Source organism: Peromyscus eremicus, chromosome 1 (assembly GCF_949786415.1).
Source record: "Peromyscus eremicus chromosome 1, PerEre_H2_v1, whole genome shotgun sequence".
NCBI classification, from domain to species: domain Eukaryota; kingdom Metazoa; phylum Chordata; class Mammalia; order Rodentia; family Cricetidae; genus Peromyscus; species Peromyscus eremicus.
The window spans coordinates 7,616,335-7,641,538 of record NC_081416.1 but is presented as its reverse complement, the minus strand read 5'-3'; the positions used below and the strand labels follow the sequence as shown (position 1 = coordinate 7,641,538).

At 43.4% G+C, this 25,204-nt stretch overlaps 1 protein-coding gene across 1 annotated transcript; it reads left to right on the top strand.

Moving 5' to 3' along the window:
- The first annotated feature begins 2,105 nt into the window (after positions 1 to 2,105).
- On the top strand, positions 2,106 to 6,061 carry LOC131895490 (putative ribosomal protein eL39-like 5). The gene is made up of 2 exons (XM_059245934.1): positions 2,106 to 2,128; positions 5,929 to 6,061. The coding sequence occupies exons 1-2, from the start codon at positions 2,106 to 2,108 to the stop codon at positions 6,059 to 6,061; spliced, it is 156 nt and encodes a 51-aa protein (XP_059101917.1).
- The last annotated feature ends 19,143 nt before the right edge of the window (positions 6,062 to 25,204 follow it).

Here is a 25,204-nt window from a genome sequence, read left to right as displayed (position 1 = left end):
TCACCAGTCCTGGTTAGAGTTGCAAATCTGCCTTTTGCTGGCCACCCTGTTAGGTGGATCACCCTGTCTTCTGACCCTCAGTCAGTGATGATCCTTGTTCCCCTTCACTATGACTTTAAAATGAGGTCAAGCAACATATATAAACTCTTTGTAAAGAAATTAACCGTTGCTATTATTCTTGTCCCAAATCTGTTGTGCTTTGCAGCAAGGTGCACGCACACATGTCCCGACCCTGGGATTCACACCTGTTGGGCAGCACCAGCCACTGAGCTCCACACTGTCTCTGACTGGGACAGGAAGCAGAGCAGGTGCATGTTGGGACAACCCTAGGTCAAAGAGCTGAACTCCCAGAAGACAGTGTGAGGGGGTTAACTAATAGAAAATTCTGGTATTTCACTGGAACTATGAACTTTTTTACTAAATCAGAAACTACTACTGATATTGTTTCTTAATTTAGGCTAGGCTTAGAAGATATTTGGCAAAGTGAGCAAACACCAACAAGATACGATCCTCCTTGTTAGTCCAATGGGGAGAAAGTGCTATGTTGGTTCTTTAAAATAAGGACTGAGTTCAACACCTAGGCCCACTCTCCAAAAGCTATTCCATCAAGATCCAGGAAGAGCTGAGCAATGGTGGCACACACCTTTAATCCCAGCACTCAGGAGGCAGAGGCAGGCTCTGAGAGTTCGAGGCCAGCCTGATTTACAGAGCTAGTTCCAGGCTACACAAACCCTGTCTCGAAAAACCAAAACCCCCCCCCCCCCCAAAAAAAAATAAATAAAAAGAAGCAGGAATAGTCTTTTTAGGGCCATTTCTTTTTACAGAATCTTGTTGTTTGGGCAACCAGCTGTCATTTCTGGGGTACTCTTGGGTCTAGATACTACAGCAGTTCAACCGAGGAATGAAAGAGGACTGTTGGTCCTAACATTTCAAACCTAGAATTTTTCCTTGAAAAACACCCCCTAATGGGCACTAAAAGGTATGAAGAAGACATGAACAAAAGGTTCCCAGTGACAGACTGTATAGCAAGGAATGCGTGTTCTGTCCATGGAAGAGCAGTCCATAAACTATGTACTCTGTCACATGGAATACTCCAAAGCTATTAAAATCAAGGTAGACAGCACGGGTGCCCGAACAAGGTGCATGACCCGAACAAGGATGACACTGATAGACATGGTAATAATACAGAAGGTGGAAAGTGCTGGAAGCCTCAATCCTAACGCTACAGGAATGCAGAGGGGGAGAAATAGTCTTCCCCAGGGAAGAGTACACCAACTGATTGTCCAATACCAAACGGTCAGTCCATATTTGTGTGTGTGTGTGTAACAACAACTAGAGAAATAGGGGTCATGAACTTGAAAGAGAGCAGGCAGAAGGAGGTACCTGGGAAGGTTTGAAGTTACGAAAGGAAGGGAAAATGTAACATTATAATTCCTCAAAATTAAAAAAAACCAAGGTAGAGACACGGGCTTCATTGGGAACCTATGTGTTTATCTTATGCTATTTAGCAATAAAAGCAAATTGTAAGACAGCATGTAGACAGTGAGTTTATCTTTAGAGAATATTTTGACATTAATATTTTATATTTTAATATGCAAATGGTTGGCAGAATATACATCAGATTAACTAGTTATCCTGTGACACAGATTTTGGGCCAGGGTTACAGTGTTATTGTATGTCTGTCAGAGTTGAACTTTATATTGCCTCATATTATGTGTGTTATCAAAAAGAGCAATAAATATACTAAGCAATGTGCAGGGAGGTAAGGAATATAATGCATAAGTATGGCCTCCGCCCTCGTAAAGGTCAAAGTCTGATGGAGCAGAAAACCGTATCAGCCAATAATACTGCCGTGCAAGCCCTCAATAACAGAGCTGTGTACAAGGGGCACTGGTGTTGTGGGGAGCAGTGACCGGAAGGTACTATAGAAGTGTGTTATAATTACTTTTCTGTTGCTGTGATAAACACTGACTAAAAGCACTTGGGGAGGAGAGGGTTTATTTGGCTAACATTTCCAGATCATAGTCTGTCACTGAGGGAAGTCAGGACAGGAACTCAAAGCAGGATCTGAAGCATAGACCCTGAGAAATGTTGTTCTCAGGGTCATGTCCAGCTACCTTTCTTACATGTCCAGGCCCACCTGTCTAGGCCTGTCCAGTATGGTACTGTCCACAGGGGGCTCAGCTTCAATTAGCAATCAAGAAAATGCCCCTACAGACATGTCTACAGGGTGGTCTATGGAGACGATCCTTCAGTTGAGGCTTCCTCTTCCCAGGTGTGTCAAGTTGACAAGATTAGCCATCGTGGAAGGGATCCTCATCTTGGTCTGGAAGGACAGTCACAGTGGCGTTGGCAAGGCATCTAGGTTAACAGGTGCCAAGGCAAGATTCAGAACATTGTCATTGTAGCTCAGAAATCAGTTCAGTCGCGGGGTCATTCTGACTCACAAAATGTCACAGGAGGCCAGTCAATGCAGGGGACATTGGAAGACAGATGATCTAAGGGAGGCACAGAAGGTCAGCGGAAGTCAAATGCTGTTGCTTGTCCCTCCTCTTGAACTTGGTATTAAATCAAAGATGCCTCATGGTGATCCAAAGACCAGTTCCAGACGATTCTAATTAGCCCCCAAGCTTCCTGCTTCATAGGATTCTAAATCTTGATTTTATGATCCTGAGGCAAGACATCCATGTCATCAGAGGAATTATTTATCAAGAGATGAAATCACTGAGATACTTTGATTGATAGCAGGGTGAAGGGACAGAGCTTCAAATTTCTTGTTGACAAGAAGAACTTTGTGTTTGTACAGTGCTCTGACCATTGTTCACACCAAGGAAGACTTCAGTGGACTCATGGTGACCTGTCTCCATCTTTTCTGATCCTCGAAGTTGGGTTCTGGGCTGCATCTTCCTGTATGCTTGCCTTTAGACTGACTTCCTAATTTGGATAGGTAGTTAGGGAGCACAGCTTAAGGTAGAGAAAGTCCAGGGTGAGTCTTCTGACTCCAATTTCATTCTCATGCTGACCAGACAGAGAGGAGGGGAGGAAGGGGAGGAAGAATGAAAGGGGGTAAAGATGGAGGGGAGAGGACTGGAGAAGAGAAACTGATGGCAGCTCATTGGGAAAGATGAAAGGGTGAGGCAGGGGCTGGTTGCCTACGAGGAGCTGTGCTTGCTCAGAGACTTCCATCCATCCATGTGGACTGGGAGGCAATTCAAAGGGTAGTTTTCACAGACAAGCTCCACTTATGGCCTCTGGGCTCTCCTTGAAGCTGGAGAACTTACTTCTCCCCCTGTTTCCCACCCTGCAGGGCTCCTTTAAGGCCCTTTGGAGCAATGCATACCATTTTCACCCCAGGCATGTTGCCCTTAACATACATGTAGAAAAGACACAAGTCCTAGCTGTATTGCTTGAGGACAGAGCACACCTGTCTATTTAGTGCCAGCATCAAGACACAGAATGCTACCAGGGCCCCCGAAACCTGCCCTCACTTACCTACTATGCCAACTTCTAATGCTACCCATAGTTCAGTTCTACTTGTTTTTAAATATTTATTTAAAAAATTAGGACCTTATTTTATGTATATGAGTGTTTTGCTTGCAAGTGTAAATGTGTACTGTACACATACTTGTTGACCAAAGAGGCCAGAAGAGGGGATCTGAATTCCTTGAGGTGGTGTTACAGGTGGCTGTGGACCAACCAACCAGGCCCTAGGACCTGAACCCAGACCCTCTGCGAGAGGAACCAGTAAGTGCTCTTGTTGATCCATTCCTCCAACCCAAGGAATTTATTTACTTTTATGTGTATGATTATTTGTCTGCATATAAGTATATGTGCCATATGCATGTTTGGCACCCAGAGAACCCAGAAGAGGGATCAGATCTTCTGGAACTGGAGTTACAGGTAGTTTTGAGCCACCATGCTAGAAACAGAACCTGGCTCTTTACAAGAGCAGCAAGTGTTCTTAACTGCTGAGACACCTCTCTAGCCCTTAGTTGTAAATACAGAAACATACCTTGTATATGTCTGACTTCTTTGCTTCAACATATTTATGAGATTAATTTGCAGGCTGAACATTTTTTTTTTTTGTCCTTACAATTTTATTTAGGACTACGAAGTTTAAACTTTATGATGGGAGCAATAATAAATCACTAAATATTCTCATTATACCTAGTAAACGTTCTAAACTTCTACAACAAAGGAAATAACTGAGACACATTGGGTATTTTGTTTCTTTTGTGGGGAAGATTTATTTCAGTTTACAGCCATCATCCAGGGACGTTGGGACAAGGACCTGGAGGAAGGAACTGATGCTCAGGCCTTGGAGGAGTCCTGTAAGAACATTCTTCTTACTACTGTCCAGCATTTTAATGAATATTCATCCTACTGTTTATGAGCATTTTGATTATTCAGATTTTGGGGTGTTACAAGTAAGCCACTATGAGCATTTTTTTTTGTGCAAGTACGTTTGTGCATATATGCTGACCATACTTCCAGAAATGAGATTTCTGGGTTATAGTGGACAAATATTTCAATTTTAGCAGCACAGTGGGGTGGATTTCAATGTGGTTGTACTAATTTAGAGTCCATTCACGGCAGTGTTGAAAGCATCTCTGTTCTAAGTCCTCACAGATGTTTGAAATGGCCACCTTTGTCTTCTCCATGCTGGCAGAGGCTCTGTGGTTCCTGCTTGTGGCATTGTCGTAACCTGGTATTTCCCTGATGACACATGAAGTCGTACACCTTGTGGACTAGCCAGTGGGGATCCTCTTCAAGCACCTGCTCGAGTCACCTGCCCTGCTTTGATTCTGTCAGTTGTCTTTGTTTATTGACTACAGGTTCTTCGTATATTTTGGATGAGTTAATTGCTTTTTGTTTTCTTTTGAAAAAAAATCTTTAAATCTTTTCATGAATAATTTTCAAAACAATTTAATGTAGTTCAATTTATCAAATTTTTCCTTTGTGGCTAGTAAACTTTGTGGACATTTGTGAAACTTCTGTGTACACTTAAAACATTGTCCTAGGTCCTCCTGCATTCAGACCTTCAGTCTGTCTAAAATGGATATTTGGGATCAGTATGTGGTCAAGGTCAAGACTGTTGCTTTCTCCTCATAGAGATGCAATTGAATTGTCACCGTATTGAGAAGCCCATCCCTTCCCCACAGTACTGCATGTACAGTCTGCTCACCTGTAACACAACTGCCTCTTCCTGTGCTGACATTTCTGGATTATCTCCCACGTCATTGTTTAATCATTTTATAACCCTACAAACTTCAAAGTTGTCTTTGTTATTTTAACTATTAAGAGAGGTGTGTTGGCATCTTGAACGTGAGTTCTACTTTCATCTGTTGTGCCTTTGGTCTGTTAGTTTGCTTTATATATTCTGAAGCTTTGCATGCTGGGTCCATAACATTGAGGTCGCATCTGCTCGGTAGGTGCTTCGGTGTGTAAAGCGGTCTGCCACCTGTCCTTGGCTTCATGTTTGTTTCGTCTCCTCAAGCTGCCATTATTGCATCTTATATTGAACTTGCCCTTTCCCTCGCTTGCCAATCTGAGTTTTAATGTAAGTATCAACATGATCAAGTGTAAAACCATCTCATTATTTTCCAGGAGCCTCATCTATCCCTCCCTTTCTTGTGGATTTGTTTTTAGCATTCTACTTATTTCCATTGTTAACTTATTAGCCAAAGATCTTTGTTTCAGTTAATATTTTTAGTGTTTTTCTTTTAGATTTACAAATTTATGTAGAAACTCACAAAGCATATTTCCTTTTCTCTTTGTCTACTATGATTATTCCTTTTACTTCTAAATGTTACAGACACATTGTGTTTTTGTACTGTTAAAAAGTGAGATATTGTTCTTCTCTTTCCTCTGCCACTGTGCGCTGTACACCTGACTTGGCTCCTCGCCATGTCTTCTTACGACTTTGAGAATCAAGCAATTCCTGGCCAAGAAACAAAAGCAAAATCTTCCAATTCCTCAATGGACTTGGATGAAAACTGGTAATAAAATCAGGCACAACTCTAAGAGAAGACCCTGGAGGAGAATGAAGCTGGGCTTGTAAGGATTCACATAATGGCAAGACCGAGAGTTAAGTCTGAAACATGGTCATCGATTAGTCCTGCCAGATGGAGTTCAACATTTTCGGCCTGGAAACTGAAAAAAAAAAAAAAAAAGAAAAGAAAAGAAAAAAAAAAAAAGGAAATATCTTTAAAATATCTTTTAAAAGGAAATTATTTTATATTTGTATAGATATTATTTCACAGTTTTTAAAATGTCATGTTTACCTGCTTTGAGGAAAGCAGAGTGCTTTCTGTAATGTAGGTGGGGTCTATTTCTGCAGCTCTTCAGTCCTTTGAGTTAATGCTAAATTCTCATGTCAACATTGGTTTCCCAATTCCTATAGCTTGTGGGAGACCAGCTTCCACTTTTTCCCTTCAGGGTACTCTTGAGGAAGGAGAAGTGAGAAATATTTAGATAGAAGGATAGAGGGAAGAGAAACAGAAACAAAGGATAGCCTCGGGAGGGCCTGGATCATTATCCACTGGCCCCTTCTAGCACATCTAAAGGGCTATTTATAGGAATGCCAAGGGGTGGAGCAAAGACCACACCCTAGCTCAGCCAAGTGTAGACCCTTCCAATCACCTAGTAACCATACACATGGTCAAGCAATCCTCTAATGCAGCTCTGCTGGGTAAAGCAAGGTCAGCTCTTGCTAGGAAACCTTTGTGGGCCTCCACAATAGCTCACACACCTGGAGTCTGCCTCATATGCTCCTCTTTGTCAAGGTTTTCTGTAACTTTTCTTGAACTGTTGATGAAATCATGCAGGTTATATTTTTCCTCTACAGTCATTATTTTGCCTTTATTTTCTGGCCCCTGCCCCCTCAGTGGAGGAGCTAGTACCCAGACATGGGCACATGTTAAGTAAGTGCTCGGCCACTGAGCAATTCCTAGCCCTTTGCCTTCATTTTTCAATAGAGTGTGAGTCCAGCTCAGCAGGTATTTATTTATTCACTAATCTCACTCTTGAGTGTCATTTTGCTTTTATTGCTTTTGACCTTGTAATCATTTCACCTCGTTTATCTGTAGGTCCCATCTCCCCCAGACCCACCGTCTTCAGTACATTCTTGTCACTGCCTTTTGACAATTTTATTGTATATCACTGTGCAGTTTTCTTCATGGTCATATTACTTGGGATTTATCAAGCTTGTGAGATCTGTAGGTTTATAGTTTATTTTTAAATCAAATTCAGAAAAAAATTTGGCTATTATTCTTCAAAGACGTTTTCTGCTTTATCCCTGTTCCTTCTTTCTGGGGTTCTAGTTACACAAATGGCAGACTGCTGCTGGCTCTTCTGTCACTGGTCACTGGGACTCAGGTACCTTTAAACATGCCATTTTTTTCTTCCCTTTATGTGTTTCTATTTAGGGAGGTTTTTTTTTTTTTATCATTGAATCTTTCAGTACTTTGATCCTTTCCAAGTGATATCAAACATATGATTAAAAGATGGTGGTTAGCCGGGCAGTGGTGGCGCACGCCTTTAATCCCAGCACTCGGGAAGCAGAGCCAGGCGGATCTCTGTGAGTTCGAGGCCAGCCTGGGCTACCAAGTGAGTTCCAGGAAAGGCGCAAAGCTACACAGAGAAACCCTGTCTCGAAAAACCAAAAAAAAAAAAAAAAAAAAAAAAAAAAAAAAAAAAGATGGTGGTTAATTTGATGTGTCAGTCTGGCTTGGATATGCTATCCAGACATTTGGCCAAACATCATTCTGTTGGGCCGTTTATTCATTCCTCTGTTTTGTGAGTGGGGTGAACAGTTCAGTTTCAAGTTGGTGGGCTTGGAGGAAAGCAGGTTGCCTTCTGTTATAAAGGCAGGCCTTATACAAGTAATCCAAAGGGTTAGAGAAGAAAGGCTGATCCCCACTTCCCCCAAGCCGGGGTTCCTGAGAATGATTTCGGCAAGTGGCTTCTGTTGGACTTGACTTCAACATGAGCGCCTTGGAACCCGCTCTGATGCCCTATCCTGCATGTTTTTTACTTGTCAGCATCATAATTGTGTGAACCAATTCCTTAAAACATATTTCTTCTGTGTTTTAATGCTTTCCTGCTGGGTCATCTGCCCCCCCCCCCATGACCCCAATAAACACAACTGTATTCAGAAAAAAATTTATTTTGATATATTTTTGATGGCTAAAATTCCATTTTTATTCTTTCATTCTTATCCTTATAAAAAATAAAAAAACATATTTAGTGGGGCTGGAGAGATGGCTCAGTGGTTATGAGCACTTGCTGCTCTTGTAAAGGACCTAGGGTCAGTTTCCAGCATCTACATGATGTCTCACAGCCACCTACAACTCCAGTTCTAGGGGATCTGATGCCCTTTTCTAGTCTGTTTGTACACAAGGCATGCTGTAGTGCAAATATATGCATGCAGGCAAATGCTCAAATGTTGAGGAATATTGTTTTAAGATGTGTTACTTTTGTTTATGTTGCATTTGTTTAACTGTGAAGCTGTGTTACTGTGCCTGTGTGAAACACCTGATGCTTATTTTCCTTGGGAGTGTTCTGACTCCTCCATCCTTTTTAGCACCACCACAAAGTCTTAACCCAGGATGAAGGGTAGACTCCTTTGGAATGTTGTAGTTAGACAAAGTATGGCCATCTTCTGGGCTTACTAATGGTTGGGAGGAATCCCTTCCTCATGCTAGAGCTTGGCCTTTGCACTCTACAGTGTCCAGGGATTCAGCTCCAAGCTGGGTGGTCTTCCTCACAGGATCCTTATGAAAATGTGCATCTGTCTTTTTGGTTACAGGATGTATTCAGCTTTCAGAGCCTCTGGGCCTTCAGGGTTTTCCCTGATAGTACCAGCTTGGTGTTTGGCAATAGGTAAAGGGATCCCTGTGGGTTTTCTGAAGTTCTCCCTCTGCCTCACAGAGTCCAGCTGCCTTCGCTGCTCACATTTATATCTGTGTATCCTCAGCCCAGCAACTGAGGAACCCTGCTTGGACGTCTCTTCCCTTTCTCAGTTCTCACAGTCCTACAGTGGCTGCTGTCCAGACATTTCCATCATTGGTATAATTTCCCATCTTCTAGCTGTTGATGGCAACAGCCATGACCAGTCTCTCTCTCCAGCCAGGCACATGTCATTACCTGTTGAAGGTTCCTCTGTGAGCACATTTTGCCTCTGCTTTGTTTTTCTTTCTTTGCTTCAGTGAGGTTTCCCTCTCCATCAAAAGCTATTTAGAGCGCTGTTTGAAAGAGTTGCTTGCTATCTCTCATAAAAATGTACATTTTGACTGAAAAACAAGGCTAGGAATGAAGTGTGGACCAGGGACTTGGTCTAGATCTTTATGAGGGGACTGACTCCAGGAAGATGAGGTCTGGGGCCCTGAGCTATGGAGATCAGATGGTATCATCCCACACAACTGTTATTCCCTCTTTCAAATTATGTCCCAACTTTTCATTTTCTCAAATAACTTTCCCTCCGTAGGTGAGAAGCCAGCATCTGAACACAGATGAGGAAGTCACGGCCGTCAGAGGCCAGCCTTGCTTAACATGAGACCTGGCTTGTTCAGCGTTATGCTACTTCCTCAGTTTGTCCTTGCTCACTGCAGGGCAGGGGGCGCTCGGCCTTGGCTCCACGACTGCCTTCGGCCGTAACCATGATGCCACCTCCTCACCCCCAGTGCCCACGCATGCTAGGTGCTCTTCAGCTGGTTACAGGGTGGTTTCTTTTTATATAATCAGGCATTGAATGATGTGATGGGGATGTCCCCGCCTGAGGAGAGCTACAGGGGACTCTGGAGCACTCCCTTACCTCTCCATGCTCATAGTCTAGAAAACAAAACAAATTTAGTATCGCACTCACAGTTTTAAAAGTGACTTGTGGCTGTGACTGAACTCGGGGAGGCTTATCTTTATCTGGAGCCCCTTACAGAACCCATCTAGTCAGCGGTTCAGCCTTTCTCTCCAGTCTGCCACAGCTGGGGGCCTGGTTGGGCTATGTCATGCCCATGGGACCAAGCACAGATTATCCTGGGTTTCCATTATACGTAGTTGGGTGCCAGACCTTCACAAAAGACTACTTTGCTCTGGTCTCGACAGAATGGCCAGGCCAGTAATCTTATTAATAAAATCCACTTACAGTCAGAAAAGTGTTCAAGTAAAAAGCGCCATGTCTACAGTAGTGTGATAAACACGAAGGGAGGACCTGCCGGGGCTCCTTTGGGTTGTGAAGGTCAATGCTACAGCACAAATTCTTGCTGCACAGTGTGCACCGTGTAGCTTGTATACTTTCTGGCAGTCCTGAACTGTAGCTTGAGTTTTCTTGTCTGGCCCATAGTCAGGACAAATCTCTGTCACCCGCCAGTCCCACAGCCGCTCAGACCCAACCAAGTAAACACAGAGACTTATAACCCTGAGTCCCTTCATGGACACGGGCCCTTCATGTTGGTTGAGTTAAAAATTGGTCTTCATCAGACTCACATTTTTATTCCTTTCTCTCCCTTTTCTTGTTGAAAAGCTCCCATGTAAAGTGCAGTCTTGTGCAGGGCTCTGGCTGAACTCTTTGTGGACATTTCCTCACTTGACCTTCATGGACCTGGGAGCTGGGTGATGATGCCGCTGTTTAGAGAGTGTGATCTCAGAGCTGTGCACCTGGAGAGAGACTGGCTGGGCTGAGGCATGGTAGATGGGGCCCAGTTCTGCTTTCTGTCTCTCCGAGACATGCTGCTTCCTCCCTGAAGGTCAGCTCCACCCTCCTTGTCTACATCAGTCCCCCCTGGTCCTCCCAGATTCTAGTTCCCTTGGAAGATACTTGTCCTTTGTCTCATTGGCTCAGAAACCTGCTTGTCTGACTTGTCTACTTGACTCACTGATAGTAGCATGATGGGGGTGGTAGTGATAGTAGATTAAAATGACCTCTCTGAGGTGGGCAGAGCATCTTCATGAGGAGAGAGAGCATGATTTTTTTTGGAGGGGATGAATATTTGAAGAAATGGCGAATTCATGTACCAAAGAGTATGCTGGAAGAAAGATGGGTAAATTGAGTTACTGCTCAGCTTCCTGCTCAGAGGCTATAGGCAGGAGTGTGGCTCAGTGGGAGCATGTATAATGCCATGGGTTTGGTCCCTAGCACTGGGGTATGTGTGTGAGGGGTGGGAATTCCATAACAGCAAAGAAAGTCACTGAGCACACTGGGGTGTTCTGGATTCAGGTTACAGCTCACCAGTGTGGTGACTGCCTGTTGAGTCATGTGTCTGCTGCTTGCTTCCTTCTTCTTTGAAAAGGAAGATGGCAGCCTGTCTCACATGAGGAGGTGTGTGGAATGTCACCCAGACATTCTTCACATGTCTTAGCTCCCGAGCATTGCATGTCCCCACTGCAGGGGGAGAAACACGTGTATGTGGCAATGGGTAGACAGTAGGTGGTCACGTGGTCTCACTTGCTTCTATTCTGTACAAGAAAGTCAGACTTCACCTTATTGCTTTGTCCCTCCTCATCTGCTCATGTCTTTCCCATGCTGTTTGTCCTTCCTACTCCTCCACTTCCGCCTCTGAGGACCCTTGGTCTCCCAACCTCAGCAGGCTCTCCTGATTCATCCCTCAAAGCCCAGTCCCTGCTCTGGTCCCAGTCTCTCCCTGGCCACTCACTCTCATCCTAGCTCCAGTGTGCTTGTTAGTCATTTCCTGTTTGCTCCTGCACACTGTCTGACACGGGGCAGGTATTTTATTGAATAACTGAGGAAATCAGGAGGGAGAAGATGGTTAATCATTGAATTTGGGAAATAAAACAATAGAAAAAGAGGAGACTGCAGAAATGTCTCTTTAGCCAGGGACAGTGGGGAGGACTGTGTCCGAGGGAGGGCTCTGCAGTGGGAGGACCGTGTCTGAGAGAGGGCTCTGCAGTGGGGAGGACTGTGTCTGAGGGAGGGCTCTGCAGTGGGAGGACTGTGTCTGAGGGAGGGCTCTGCAGTGGGAGGACTACATCAGAGGGAGGGCTCTGCAGTGGGAGGACTGTGTCTGAGGGAGGGCTCTGCAGTGGGGAGGACTGTGTCTGAGGGAGGGCTCTGCAGTGGGAGGACTGCGTTATTTTATAAGTGGGCTCTGGGACTGGCGGGACTTGGTGGCGGGAGCTGGAGAGAAATTCTCCAGCAACAAATGGCGTCCAACGTGGGGGCAAGAGTTTCCACCTAAAACCTGAGAAAAGATTCTAAAACGGAGCTTAAAAACAGTTCCTAATTGTCTCTCTCAAATGAGCGGCAGCTGCTGGTTTGAGCTACTGGCCGGTTCCTGGAGTGTGCGCTCGACCTGCAGTATGGCAGGAATGAGGCCTCTGCAAATGGCACATTAAGCTGTGTGGTGGATTTAGCCTTTGCTAGTACAAAATCAAAAAAAGAGGTTTCTGGGCTACACGCTACTTTGGTAAAAGTGTAGACCCACTATTTCTGAGAGTTATGGCTCCCAGAGCTGGCGGAAAGCGGACCGCCGCCATGTTGGGAAGCTGAAGTGAGCGGAGCCAGCAGCCACTGCGCCGTTTCAGGCTTAGAAGGCTGCAGTTTAAAAGGAATAGGCTCAAGCTAATATAAAAAAATAAGCCACGTAAAGATGACTACCACACAGAGAATCTGGATTATGTTCTCTTTGATATTCGTAACTGCAGAAAAACATTTGATTGTAAAAGCTGTTGAGTTATGCCAAAATGTATATTTTAAAGGTACCTTGACTTCAAAATTTGGATATAAGGATATGTTGCTTTGGAAAAGAGTCTCTGCTCTTGTTTCCACAGAAAGCCAGAGACTATGGATTTGTTCCAGATTAAGATACATCAGGTTTGACCAGCCAAGACTTCCTGAAAGGTCTCCAATGACACCATGGCCTAGATGATCCAACATCCAGAATGGTTTCAAGTCAACTGGCTCAGATATACAGCCTCACGGACTACTCCATGATCCTAAAATTTTCTTTGTGTCCCCATAAGATACAGCATCCCCCTCCAGCAGGAAGTAGTAAGAGAAGCTACGCCCAAATTCCCAAATATACCAAGCTGGCTTTAGAGATGGAATTGGCTCACTCCCCCTCTAAACCCAGACATATTGCTCAAAAAAAAAAAATGGTTAAGAGATTCTTGTGTCCCAAATCAGAAGAGCCCTCTGGTGTGGGACAGAGAAAAACCAATATTTTTATTTAAATCAGGTTGATTATAAATACAATCTCTTTCTAAAACAAAAAGGGGGATAGTTTAGATATGATAGGATGAAAGGGTAGATTAATGAACCTACTTTGAAAGAGTAACAACTTGTTTAAAATGTTTTACATTGCTATAGATTTTAGTTTATTGATACAAATTTAAACTTAATTTTGTTATACTGTATATATATATTTCTATTCTTGTTTGAGGTATTATGTTTATGTAACTCATTTAAAATTGTAATGGATAATTAAAAAATAGATTAATAGTTAGTCATCTATGATAATATTTGTAGCCATGTTAGTTAAGTCTTCTAGGTATACATAGTTATATTTCAGATAGATAGGTAGTCTTCAAACACTTCAAAGACCTACAGAATATGGCATTTAAAATGTTTTAAAAATTTAGACTTTCTGGACAATGAGACATGTCTGCTCCTGACAGCACCGATTTACTTCAGAGAGGAGGATGGGCATCGAAGACACTCCATACGGAGTTTATCTTCACCTTGACAAAAATAGCCATTTGGGCAAGAAACTGTTCTTGCCTGGACTGCCTGATCAACTGGACATGCAGGACCCATACAAAGGTGACCACTGAACTTTGCTTGACAAAATGGTCCTTCAGGTTCCTGCTTTGCAGAGAAAACTGCCAGACATTCTACAGGACACAGAGAAAAGTGAATAAGAGACTCTAGGCCTGTGGGCTGAAGACAGATGCCCCAACTTTACAAGAGAACTTTGAATGACTGTCCAGGCTGCCAGCTGTCTCTGTCTACCCTACAAGACTCCTAAAAGTTGCTTATATCCTTCTCCATTTCTCAGGTAGTAGTATATCCTTCTGAGGTCTTTGATGTGGTTAAAGACTAGATACTTACAATTTTCCTTAGTTATAATAAAAGATAAGTTAGATATAAAACCTTAAACTCACAAATATAAGATAGATAGGCTCTCTTCTTTAATATTGTAACTGTAATTCTTGCTTGATAATTGTTTTGTTATATGTAATTTTACTATGTTAAAGTTAAAACCTTCCTTTTTAAGAAAAGAAAAGGGGAAGTGCTGTGGGATGGTCTGTATGTCAAGTGTGTTGCTGATTGGTCAGTAAATAAATCACTGATTGGCCATTGGCTAGGCAGGAAGCATAGGCGGGACAAGGAAAAGAATTCTGGGGAGTGGAAGGCGGAGAGAGAGACACTGCCAGCCGCCATGAGGACAAGGAAGATGTAAGGTACCAGTAAGCCATGAGCCATGTGGCAAAGTAAAGATTAATAGAAATGGGCTAAATATAAGAGTAAGAGCTAGACAATAACAGGCCTGAGCTAATGGCCAAGCAGTTTAAATAATGTAAGAGTCTGTGTGTTTATTTTATAAGTGGGCTCTGGGACTGGCGGGACTTGGTGGCGGGAGCTGGAGAGAAATTCTCCAGCAACAGCGTCCGAGGGAGGGCTCTGCAGTGGGGAGGACTATGTCTGAGGGAGGGCTCTGCAGTGGGAGGACTGTGTCTGAGAGAGGGCTCTGCAGTGGGGAGGACTGTGTCTGAGGGAGGGCTCTGCAGTGGGAGGACTGTGTCTGAGGGAGGGCTCTGCAGTGGGAGGACTGCGTCTGAGGGACGGCTCTGCAGTGGGGAGGACTGTGTCTGAGGGAGGGCTCTGCAGTGGGAGGACTGTGTCTGAGAGAGGGCTCTGCAGTGGGAGGACTGTGTCCGAGGGAGGGCTCTGCAGTGGGAGGACTGTGTCTGAGACAGGGCTCTGCAGTGGGAGGACTGTGTCTGAGAGAGGGCTCTGCAGTGGGAGGACTGTGTTTGAGAGAGGGCTCTGCAGTGGGAGGACTGTGTCCGAGGGAGGGCTCTGCAGTGGGAGGACTGTGTCTGAGACAGGGCTCTGCAGTGGGAGGACTGTGTCTGAGGGAGGGCTCTGCAGTGGGGAGGACTGTGTCCGAGGGAGGGCTCTGCAGTGGGAGGACCGTGTCCCAGGGAGGGCTCTGCAGTGGGGAGGACTGTGTCCGAGGGAGGGTTCTGCAGTGGGAGGACCGTGTCCCAGGGAGGGCTCTGCAGTGGGAGGACTGTGTCCGAGGGAGGGCTCTGCAGTGGGAGGACTGTGTCTGAGAGAGGGCTCTGCAGTGGGAGGACTGTGTCCCAGGGAGGGCTCTGCAGATGCAGCATTGCTTGAGGTGGCCACAGGTGCAGAGCGGCTCAGGCACCTGAAGGTCCAGCATCTACTTGAGGCGTGAGTGAGAGCTCGTTGGATCTTTTGTTCTTTCCTTCAATAGTTATTGACTTTATGCTCCAGATGCCCCTTCGAGGAGCCAGAAATGTGGCTGGAGAATAGAGGAAAACAAAACAATATCCATACCTTCGGGAAGTTTACAATTCAGTCAGAGCATCTAGTAATAAATAAATAAAGAGGAGTTTTATTTATTACTAAATCACCGCGCTGGTAAGGTGCTTGCTGAGTAAGCACAAAGACCCAAGTTCAATTCCCAGCACCCACCCAACTGTTTACATGAGTGTGGTAGTGTGTGCCTGTTATCTTGGGGCTGGGGAGTCAGAGACAGGAGAACCCCTGGGGCCCTGGCTACCTGGTCCAGCTGAATTGCCAATTACCAGGTTCAGTGAGAGAACTTGTCTTAAAAAAAAAAAAAAAAAACCCTGAATGTAATTTAAATATATTGTATTCATGCATGAAATTACCAAAGCATAAATGAAAATAAAATAATAAGTGGAGCAATTGAAGAGAATCCCTGACACAAACCTCTGGCCTCATAGGCACACACAGAGAGGCACATCTGCACCTGTATACATGTATGTACACACACAAGCATGTACTCATGTACACACATGTGCATACACACATGCCACTAATAGAGCCAATAGCCCACACAGTGATGAGTACCATGAAGAGAAAATCTTAACATTAGCAGAATGTGGAAGGGAGAATTATTTGAGCTGGAATGACCCCTAACCTTCTCTGAGGAGATTCATTTGAACTGAGGTCTGGATGAAGCAGAGATTTAGCCGTGCACATATTTGATGTATAAACAAGACGGTAATTGGTGTAGGCAGAGGAAGAAGAAGTGCAAATGCCCTGGGACAGATAGCAATAACCACGTGAAGTCTCCTAATGCTGCGATGGCCACGGGACGTTCGCCTTGTGTTTTACCAGTTTACATTATAGCCCTTGCAAGATAAGCCAAATAATGTTATAAGTTCATCTCATTATATACAGTGGACATATTCCTGGAAATGTGAGCACATCTATACGAATTCAATTTGTGTAATTGAATTCCATTTAAAGGCACACAAGGAACTTGTCATGTTAAGTGGCTCCATGGCGGTCCTTTTACTAAATGAAGCATCAGCTCAGGAGAAACCCTCAGGTTCCTCTCATCCTAAAACCACATGGTTTTATGTCTGTAGAGAGTCCAAATGTCTATGTATTGTGTAGAAGATGGAGATAGTACAGATCCATATGTATGTGTATATGTATGTATGTATGTATGTATGTATAGCCATCACCCACAGGGGTCACTGGTGATCTTGGCACTCCATATGTATGGTGGATTCTGAAGAAGAGTGAAAAAACCAGGGAGCTCTGTTTTTCAGCTTCTTTTCATTACTGGTGAACTGGCTAGAGTGCTGTTGCTGAAGATGGAGATACATACACATGTAATACATGACAGAGACGAAACCTGTGATATGGCAGCCAGAAGTTAAGCAGATGAAATTTATTAGAAAAGGCTGATTTTCTGGTTCTAGGGTTGGTTGGGAGTGGTCGGCTGAGTTTATAGTCCCAGCTACTTTGGAGGCCAAGGTAGAAGGATTGTTTGAGCCCACAGTTCGAGTCCTACCTTGGTAACATTGTAAAACCCTATGCTATAAAGTGAGATGACCAATCACTGATTTTGCCTCCAGTCCATGTCTGTTATTCAAAGATGACAAATTAATGGAATTTTCCCTGGGGCTTGCCCTGAGAAAATTCTTCCCAGAGTCCTGGGGAAGATGCTACTCTGGTGGGGGTTATCTGAGGGAAAAGAATCTACATACATCATGCTCCTTATTCATTTACTTTATTCCTCTAAGACAAAATTCTATCTATACAGCTTCAGCTCCGCCCTGGCTCTCAGCTCCTCTCTGTACCTACTTTTTCTGTCCCCTCATAGCCCTAGTAATAACTAAGCCCTTATGCCTTTGACCTCATCTTCATCCTCTGTTCCTTCATCCTGCATCTTTCTTTCCTTGCTCCTTACTCCTGTGGGGTCCTGCCCCACCGGGAACTTAGGTCTCCCGAGAAGGGACAACCTGGAACTGAGGAAAGGTAAGTGTGCTGCTTGCCCGTTCCCCAGCCTCCCCTCTTCTTGGGAGTCAAGTCAGGCAAGGACTCGTTTATTTAAAAACAACAAGCTCTTTTTTAAGCACACACACGCATGCACGCACGCACGCATGCACGCACGAACACACACACAAACAACAAACAAACAAACAAAAAACAAAAACAAAAGCAAGGCTCAGGGGGGTAAATGTCCCATTGGGCCAATCAGCTTAAGATTACCTAAACATGCATCTAATCTACAGTATTTACAGTATTGTCCATCATCTTTCATGACCTGAAGCTCCAATTATATCTTTTTGTGAATGACTTGAATCCCACCCTCTACACTTTCCCTTGGGGCCATCTTTACATACTCCTGGCTCTGAGAAAACTCTACAAGATATCTGCCTGACCATCTACAGAATCTCTGCTTTTTTCTCTTCTCTCTGGCCATGCGGCTCTGTCTACCATCTATAGAAAACTGCCTTGTTCTCCCGCTCTTTGCCATGAGACTCTCTGTCTGCCTCTGGAATGCACCTGGTTATGCAAAAAGCCCTATTGTCTTCAGTCAATCCCTCTGCAATGCCACTAGGCCTGAAGGTAAGGGATGGTCTGAGCTTCATTAGCACAAGAAACAAAGCTATGCATCTATAACCTGCCTGTCTCCTAGGCTCTGAGGGGCGTGTTACCTAGTGGATCAGGATCAGTGTTTGAGAAGCTTATACTGTTTGCCAATATGGTCGAGTAGTATATGGGCCCACAAGAATTTCATAGCAGAAGACAGCTGAAATATTAAAAACTGAATAACACCAAATATTCCTTGATAAATGGCTTCCTCTAGAAAAATGCCTTGAAATTTCTAGGTTTAGCTTTAATATACAGCTGAATCTCTATAATATGTTCTTGCAGCCCACAGGAACAAATCTTAGTATAAATAAAATAAAGCTGAGAAACCTGATGACAGGGAATTCAAGACTGTAAAGTATCTCTTTCCTAAATCTCAGTTTCAAACAACAAGCCAATATTTTTTCCTAAATAAAAGAAGCTTCTGGCCTTTTGACTTCCAATGTGCACAGGCTGTGTAGAAACAGGAGCAGGTGGGATGGCCCACTTCCTCAAGCTATCTGGATCATTTTAACCAAATGAGTTAATCAGCAAGGAAGAACATGAATCATGCCAGTTTTGTGTGTGTATGTGAGATTTTACACATGAGAAATTTTTCAGGTGTCCTCTTAGGCACAGTGAATACACCCAGGTATACAAGGATGTGGCTGGAAACACGGTTCATACTTAATGTATTTTTTGTGAACAGATTGGGAACTGTGATAGTTACTTTTAATTGTCAACTTGACATTTCTAGAATTTAGATCTATACATTAGGAATCACCGAAGCAGAGAGTCTCATCAAGGGATTATCTAGATGAGGTTGGTTTGTGAGCATGTTCATGGGGGATGGTTTTGACTACATTAATTGATACAGAAAGACCCAGTCTAAAAGTGGACAGCATCATTTCTTACTTTTGGTACTGGACAGTCTAAGAGTAGAGAAAGAGAACTGAGCAGTAGGAATGTGATCATCAGTAGGAATGTGAGCCCCTGGCACTCCATTTGTATGGTGGGCCCTGCACAAATGAACAGATTGGGGTGGCTCTGCCTCTTCAGCTTCCTCTTATCACTAGTGAATCGACAGGGATGTTGTTGTTGACAGTAGTTTTCTATGCTGTGTATGTTTCCCAGTATGTTACAAAGTACATAGTTTGTCATGAGTTTGTTGTGTTTGCCCAGAGGCTAAGGCGAGTCTGTGCTTACTGGGGGTGACCAGAAGAGCCATTTGTTCCCTGTCTATAGAGTGCTGTCACCCTTCCTCAGCACAATCTCTCAGTACTGTGTTCCTCTTAGCTTTCAGTCATTCACCTGCAGACGAAGTAAGTCACTGGCCTTCCCATCCTCAAGCACCTTCTCAACCCCCTTCCCAGCCATGCGGTTCTCATCTGGCCCATTTATATTTTACTCTTCATATTCGAATTTGGAGTTAGTTTGTCTGTGTATGTGTGTAGTATTTTCCCCTAGCTGGTGAGCTCTTTAGAAATATCCTCACTCGCTCCTTCACCCTGTTAGTAATTCCATAGCTATTCTGGGTTAGATACTCTCCTGGGTATATGGTCCCTGCTACACCTGTTAGCAATCTAGAGTCCACTGTCAAGTTAACAGATGGGCGGTGCACCTGCCACACCTGCTGAATGGTGTCTGATGTGTGATGTGTTGGTCCCAGCAGCAGGAACATCAGACTTTCTGCATCTTTTTTAAAATTTTATTTATTTATTTATTTATTATTTATTTTTGGTTATTTGAGACAGAGTTTCTCTGTGTTGCTTTGGAGCCTTTCCTGGAACTCACTCTGTAGCCCAGGCTGGCCTCACACTCACAGAGATCCTCCTGCTTTTGCCTCCCGAGTGCTGGGATTAAAGGCGTGCACCACCACCGCCTTTAGACTTTCTGCATCTTCAGTCTAGTGGGCTTGTGATGTCTAAGATGGCTGCCAAGAATAAAGACTCCACTGTGGAGTAAACAAGGCACTGCCATTTAATCCACTCCAACCATTTTGTATTACATAGGTTCTCTCAGGAGCAGAACAGATGGGGTGTATATATTGTAAGAGAGGATTTACTAGAATGGCCTATACAATAGGATACAGTTAGTCCAAAATGGCTGCCCTGTGGAGAAGCTGAGAACCCGGTGGCTACTCAGTCCAGGTTGCTGGATGTTTCAGCAGATTTAATTTGATATTGAAGGGCTAGAAGCTTCCTGGAGAGACTGCAGAAGTCAGATGTGACGTTGGTGAAGGATAGGGGCAGCCACAGCACAGCAACAACAGCAGCAACAGGGACTGAGGTGCTCACCAGAAACAGCAGGAAGACAACACTGCTTTTGAATAGGACTTCCTTGTATCTGGGCCCCCACTCTGGGGGATGCTCTTCTCCCCTCATTGGAGGCTTCCTAGAAATGCCCTCACAGCCCCTTCCAGAGGAATGTCTCTTAGCTGATCTTAGGTCCTATTAAGTTGGCAATTGTGATTAACTATCACACATTTCATCTCACACTCTCAGGTTCTAAGTCAAGAGCAACTGTCTCTCTCTGCCTCTTTAGTCTTTCCAGTTGAATGATTTGACAGAAATCTCTTCTGGTTTCAATTCTGATAAAGCAATTTTATGTCAGAGTTATTTTAAAAGCAAATTAAATATAACCCAATAAAGATTTTTAAGTGTTTGTTTTTTTCTGAGTATTTCTTGTTGAACTAAATAAATATCTTGGGGGAGATTAGAAGCAGAAAGAGTGGACTGCTTCGCATGTACATGACCCCTTCTTGGAAGGTTGCACGTAAACCAGAAGTTTGCAACTCAAGTTCTATTTTAAAGTCGCCCTGAAAAGTTGTTTTTTAAAGCTTTCCTGTAAAGAGAATAATTATCCAAGTCCCACCCTGAATACTAAGGTTAGTGGGGACAAGAGATTTGCTTGTGATGAAGGTGGGAACGTGACTCTTACAGCCATCCTGTTTTTTTCCCTAGGCTTGTGGGGGCTGGGAACACGATTTTTTCCCCCTTAAGAAAGTTTGGGGTTAGTGACAGGAGAGAAATGAGACTGAAAACTTTGCAGAACCTGGGCAGTTCTGTAGTTTTCTCCATTTGGGGAAACAGATGTTCCCCCTGGGAAAGAATTCAGAGACATGACCTCAGTTCATTCTCAAATGGCTGAGAGGAAAGTGAAGATAAACTGGCTTCTTGAAACCCACTGGCTGGGGTGTAACCTCTCAAGAGCCCAGTGGGCAGCATGACAGGGGAGGGGGCAAATCCACTCCTATGGGGAAGTTTCTAAGCATGTGCTTGTAATATTTTGTTTGGAGAAGAAGCAAGACCAGGTACTTGAACATTTGGGTTGACCATAGGGGCAACTTGTATCCACTGGCCTATCACTTCTATCTACTGGGGACATTTTGTGGATTGCTGTTTTGAGGAGGAACACAGAAAAACTTGGTTCCAAACTCAACATTCCACTAGGAATGGAATTTTCTCTGCTTCTTTTTTGACATAAAAAGGTCATCTTGTTGTTTGTCTGTAAAGGCAGGGGGAATGGAGTCATGGTGTATTTTGCATTTGGAAATACTGGCCCAAATTCAAAAAGCCCAATGCTCTTTCCACTTGTTGTCCTGTTTTTATTTAAAGACATTGGCCTCATGAATCATTGGGGAAAGCTTGACATACAGTTCTGCTCGAGAAGATGGTGGCTGTGGTCCAAAAGGAGAAACCCAAAGTCATGGGTGACATTAGGAATAGATACAGGACATCTCAAAAGAATATATGCCATAGGCAACATTTCACTAAACAGAGACAAACCGAGAGCATTTCCCCTAAAATGAGACAAGGGTGCTATCCCACCTTTCTTACTCAGTATAGTGATAGAAGTTTTTGCCAGGACAATAAGATAATAGACAGACATAACACAAAATGGGAAATGAAGAACTCAAACTGTTCCCAATTACAGATGCCATGATTCTATACTTTATACCAGGAAACACTTACAACTGGTAAACACTTTCAGTAGAGTTTCAAGACACAAAACCAACATACAAAAGTCAGACACTTTCATAGATACCAACCTGTTATAGAAAGACACATGGAAAAAAATCTTATTCATAAATGTAAATAATTTTATGCTAAAATGTAAATAAATAAAATACCTAGGAATAAACCTAACTGAAAAAGTCAAAGACCCTACAACAAAAACTCTAAGACATTAAAAAAGGAAGTCAAAGAAGACAACAGGTAATGAGAAGACCTGTGCTCCTGGGTTCTCAGAATTGATACCATAGAAATTTCAAATATAACAAAGTAATCTGCAGATTCAATGTAATTCCCATCAAAATTCCAATATCATTTCACACGTAACTAGAAAAGGCAATCTAAGAATTCACGTGGAACCTCAGAAGAGCACGAGTAGGCAAAGCAACCCCTAAGGAGAAAGAACACAGCCAGAAACACCACACTGTCTGACCCCAAATCATACTACAGAACCAGAGTGACAACAATGGCCGGGTACTGCCATAAAAACAGACAGACACACGGAACAGAATAGATGGACACAGAAATAAACTGACAAAGGTATGGCCACCTAACTTTTGACGAAGGTACCAAAAACATGCAGAGGAAAAAAGACATTGTATTCAACAAACAGTGCTTGTCAAACTTGTTATCCACTTGCAGAAGAGTGAAATCAGATCCGTATCTTTCTCCTTGTATGAAAATCAACCTCACATGGATCAGCAATCTGAACTCAAAATCGGAAACACTGAAACTCTTAAGGAGAAACTGAGTGACTGCTCTTTAAGATACAGGCTTAGGCAAGAACTTTCTGAACAGGACTCCAGTAGCTCAGGAACTAATTCCAGTAATTAACAGGTGGAACTATATAAAATTACAGCAGAAAAAACTATCAGCTGGGCTAACAGACAGTCCAGAGAACGGGAGGAAGTCTTTGCCAGTCGTACTCCAGAGTTATCTTTCAGATCGGAGGCTGGTATCCAGAATTTACAAAGAACTGCAACAATTAGACACAGACAGACACACTAACAAGCGTGCTAATGATCAAGATGAGGCCAATGAAACAAATGGACTCCGCTCAAAACAAGAGAACAGCACTTTTTAAGGAGTTCCATATTCCTATTTTTTATAGATTAAAACTACTTTGAGAGACCACCACACTGCAGCCAGAACAGCTATCCTCAAGAAATCTGACAGCAAATGCTGCTGAGGATGTGGAAAAGAAGAAATCTTACTCACTGTTGTGGGAGTGCAAACTAGTACAGCCATTGTGGAAAGCAGTATGGAAGTTTCTTAAAAAAATTAAAACAGACACAGTGGTACAACTCCTGGGCATATATCCAGAGGACTCCATATCTTACTACAGAGACACTTGCGCATCCACATTTATTTCTGTACTATTATAGTATAACAAGGAAGTAGAACCAGCCTAGATGCCCATCGATGCATGAGTGGATAATGAAACTGGTATATGTACACAACTCAATTTTACTCAGCTGCAAAGAAAAATGAAATCACGAAATTTGAAGAAAAGTACATGTATTTTCAAAGTATAACATTAAGCCAGGTGATCAAAACCTACTGACAAAATTGCACATTCTCCCTCGTATATGGAGCCTAGCCTGGAAAATAACGTGTGTGTGTGTGTGTGTGTGTGTGTGTGTGTGTGTGTGTGTGTGTGTGTGTGTGCATGTGTTCCTGGGCAGGGATAATGGTGGAGGAAGTATATTTTGATGGACATTACATGCCAGGGCACTTTAGACTGAAGATACAAAAGCTTACTAGGGATCTGAGGAAGACACTGAACTTGGCACAGGTTGGCCCACCTATATGTGGATACAACTTGTATCACTTGTAAGGTCTTTGTTTTGCTGTAGCAATAAAGAACTCCACAGTTTCACAGCTTTGAGGACGCCCATAACATGCTTATTGCAATCTGTTGGGGGCTCAGTGATGTCTCCTCTTTCTGAGATTCTTGGCAGGTAGATTAGCCGACCAAAGCCCTGCAGGTTTCCTAGCGGAGAAAAAGGACTTTGGAACATCTTGTGCAGAAGGCACCACTCTGGCTATGCCATTTCTTCTCACAGTTTGCCAACCAGGACTGGCAATATGGGTCTGGAGAATAAACCATCTGAGTACACTAAAGTAGCTTACCAACTGCAAGGTACTCTACATGTTAAAGTGACGTTTTGAGGTTTGTTATAAAGATACACCAACTAGTAAATAATACATATACAACCCAAGAAACAGAGTCCAGACATTGGCCCTTTGGAAAGCTTGGATGTATTAATGATTGAGATGGCTCTATTGTTAAAAGTAAGAAGTGCTCCTTAGCTGGGTGAATAATTTTGGACATTCTACCTGAGATGAAAAATTTCTAATTGCAGGTATTTCTGGACTTGTGGTGGGTTCTATCTCGATACACTCAGCTGAAAATATTACAGGTGAAAAGTGCGTCAAATACATGTAGAGGATGTGGGCTTAGCAGCTCATGTGCACCAGACATGCTCCTTGTTCCCTGTCAGGATTGTGACTGGCCAGGAATTGTGGCTTCCTTCTCAGAAGACAGGATTTTACTACCTGTGGTTAGGAGGAGAAAAGGTCCAAACTCCAAAAGTAAGGACTCTAAGGAATGTGTATTGGAAAAAATATTGTATGAGGAAGTCTGCAGTCGGTTTTATTACAGACCCAGGTAACCCTCCTTTCTTCCTGGGTTCTATTCTGGGCATTTGCCTGGTTCCTGTGGTTTTCTTCCTCATACATCTCCATGTCTTGTGACTGCAGGTGTTGGTACTTAGAGTGGCCGTGCAGGGGCTGGAGTTTGGATTTTCTAAGGACATGATGTTCTCCATCTGTAATCACTTGTCACTTAGCTACTTTGTCTCCTTGTTCCAGTCTCTGATTCCCTGCTATGTTCTTACTTTCTGTAAATGCTCACATGAAACCTGAAGCCCTCACTTTTTAGGACTTGGGACCTGAAGAACTTTGGGGGTACTAAAAATTAGTGAGAAACTGTGGTCTCTTCATGGGAGCTAGGTCAGTCACATTATGATCATAGCATTTTCCAGTTGTGTTTCAGAAGTGGTAGAGCAATGGACCACAGGGGGGAAACATA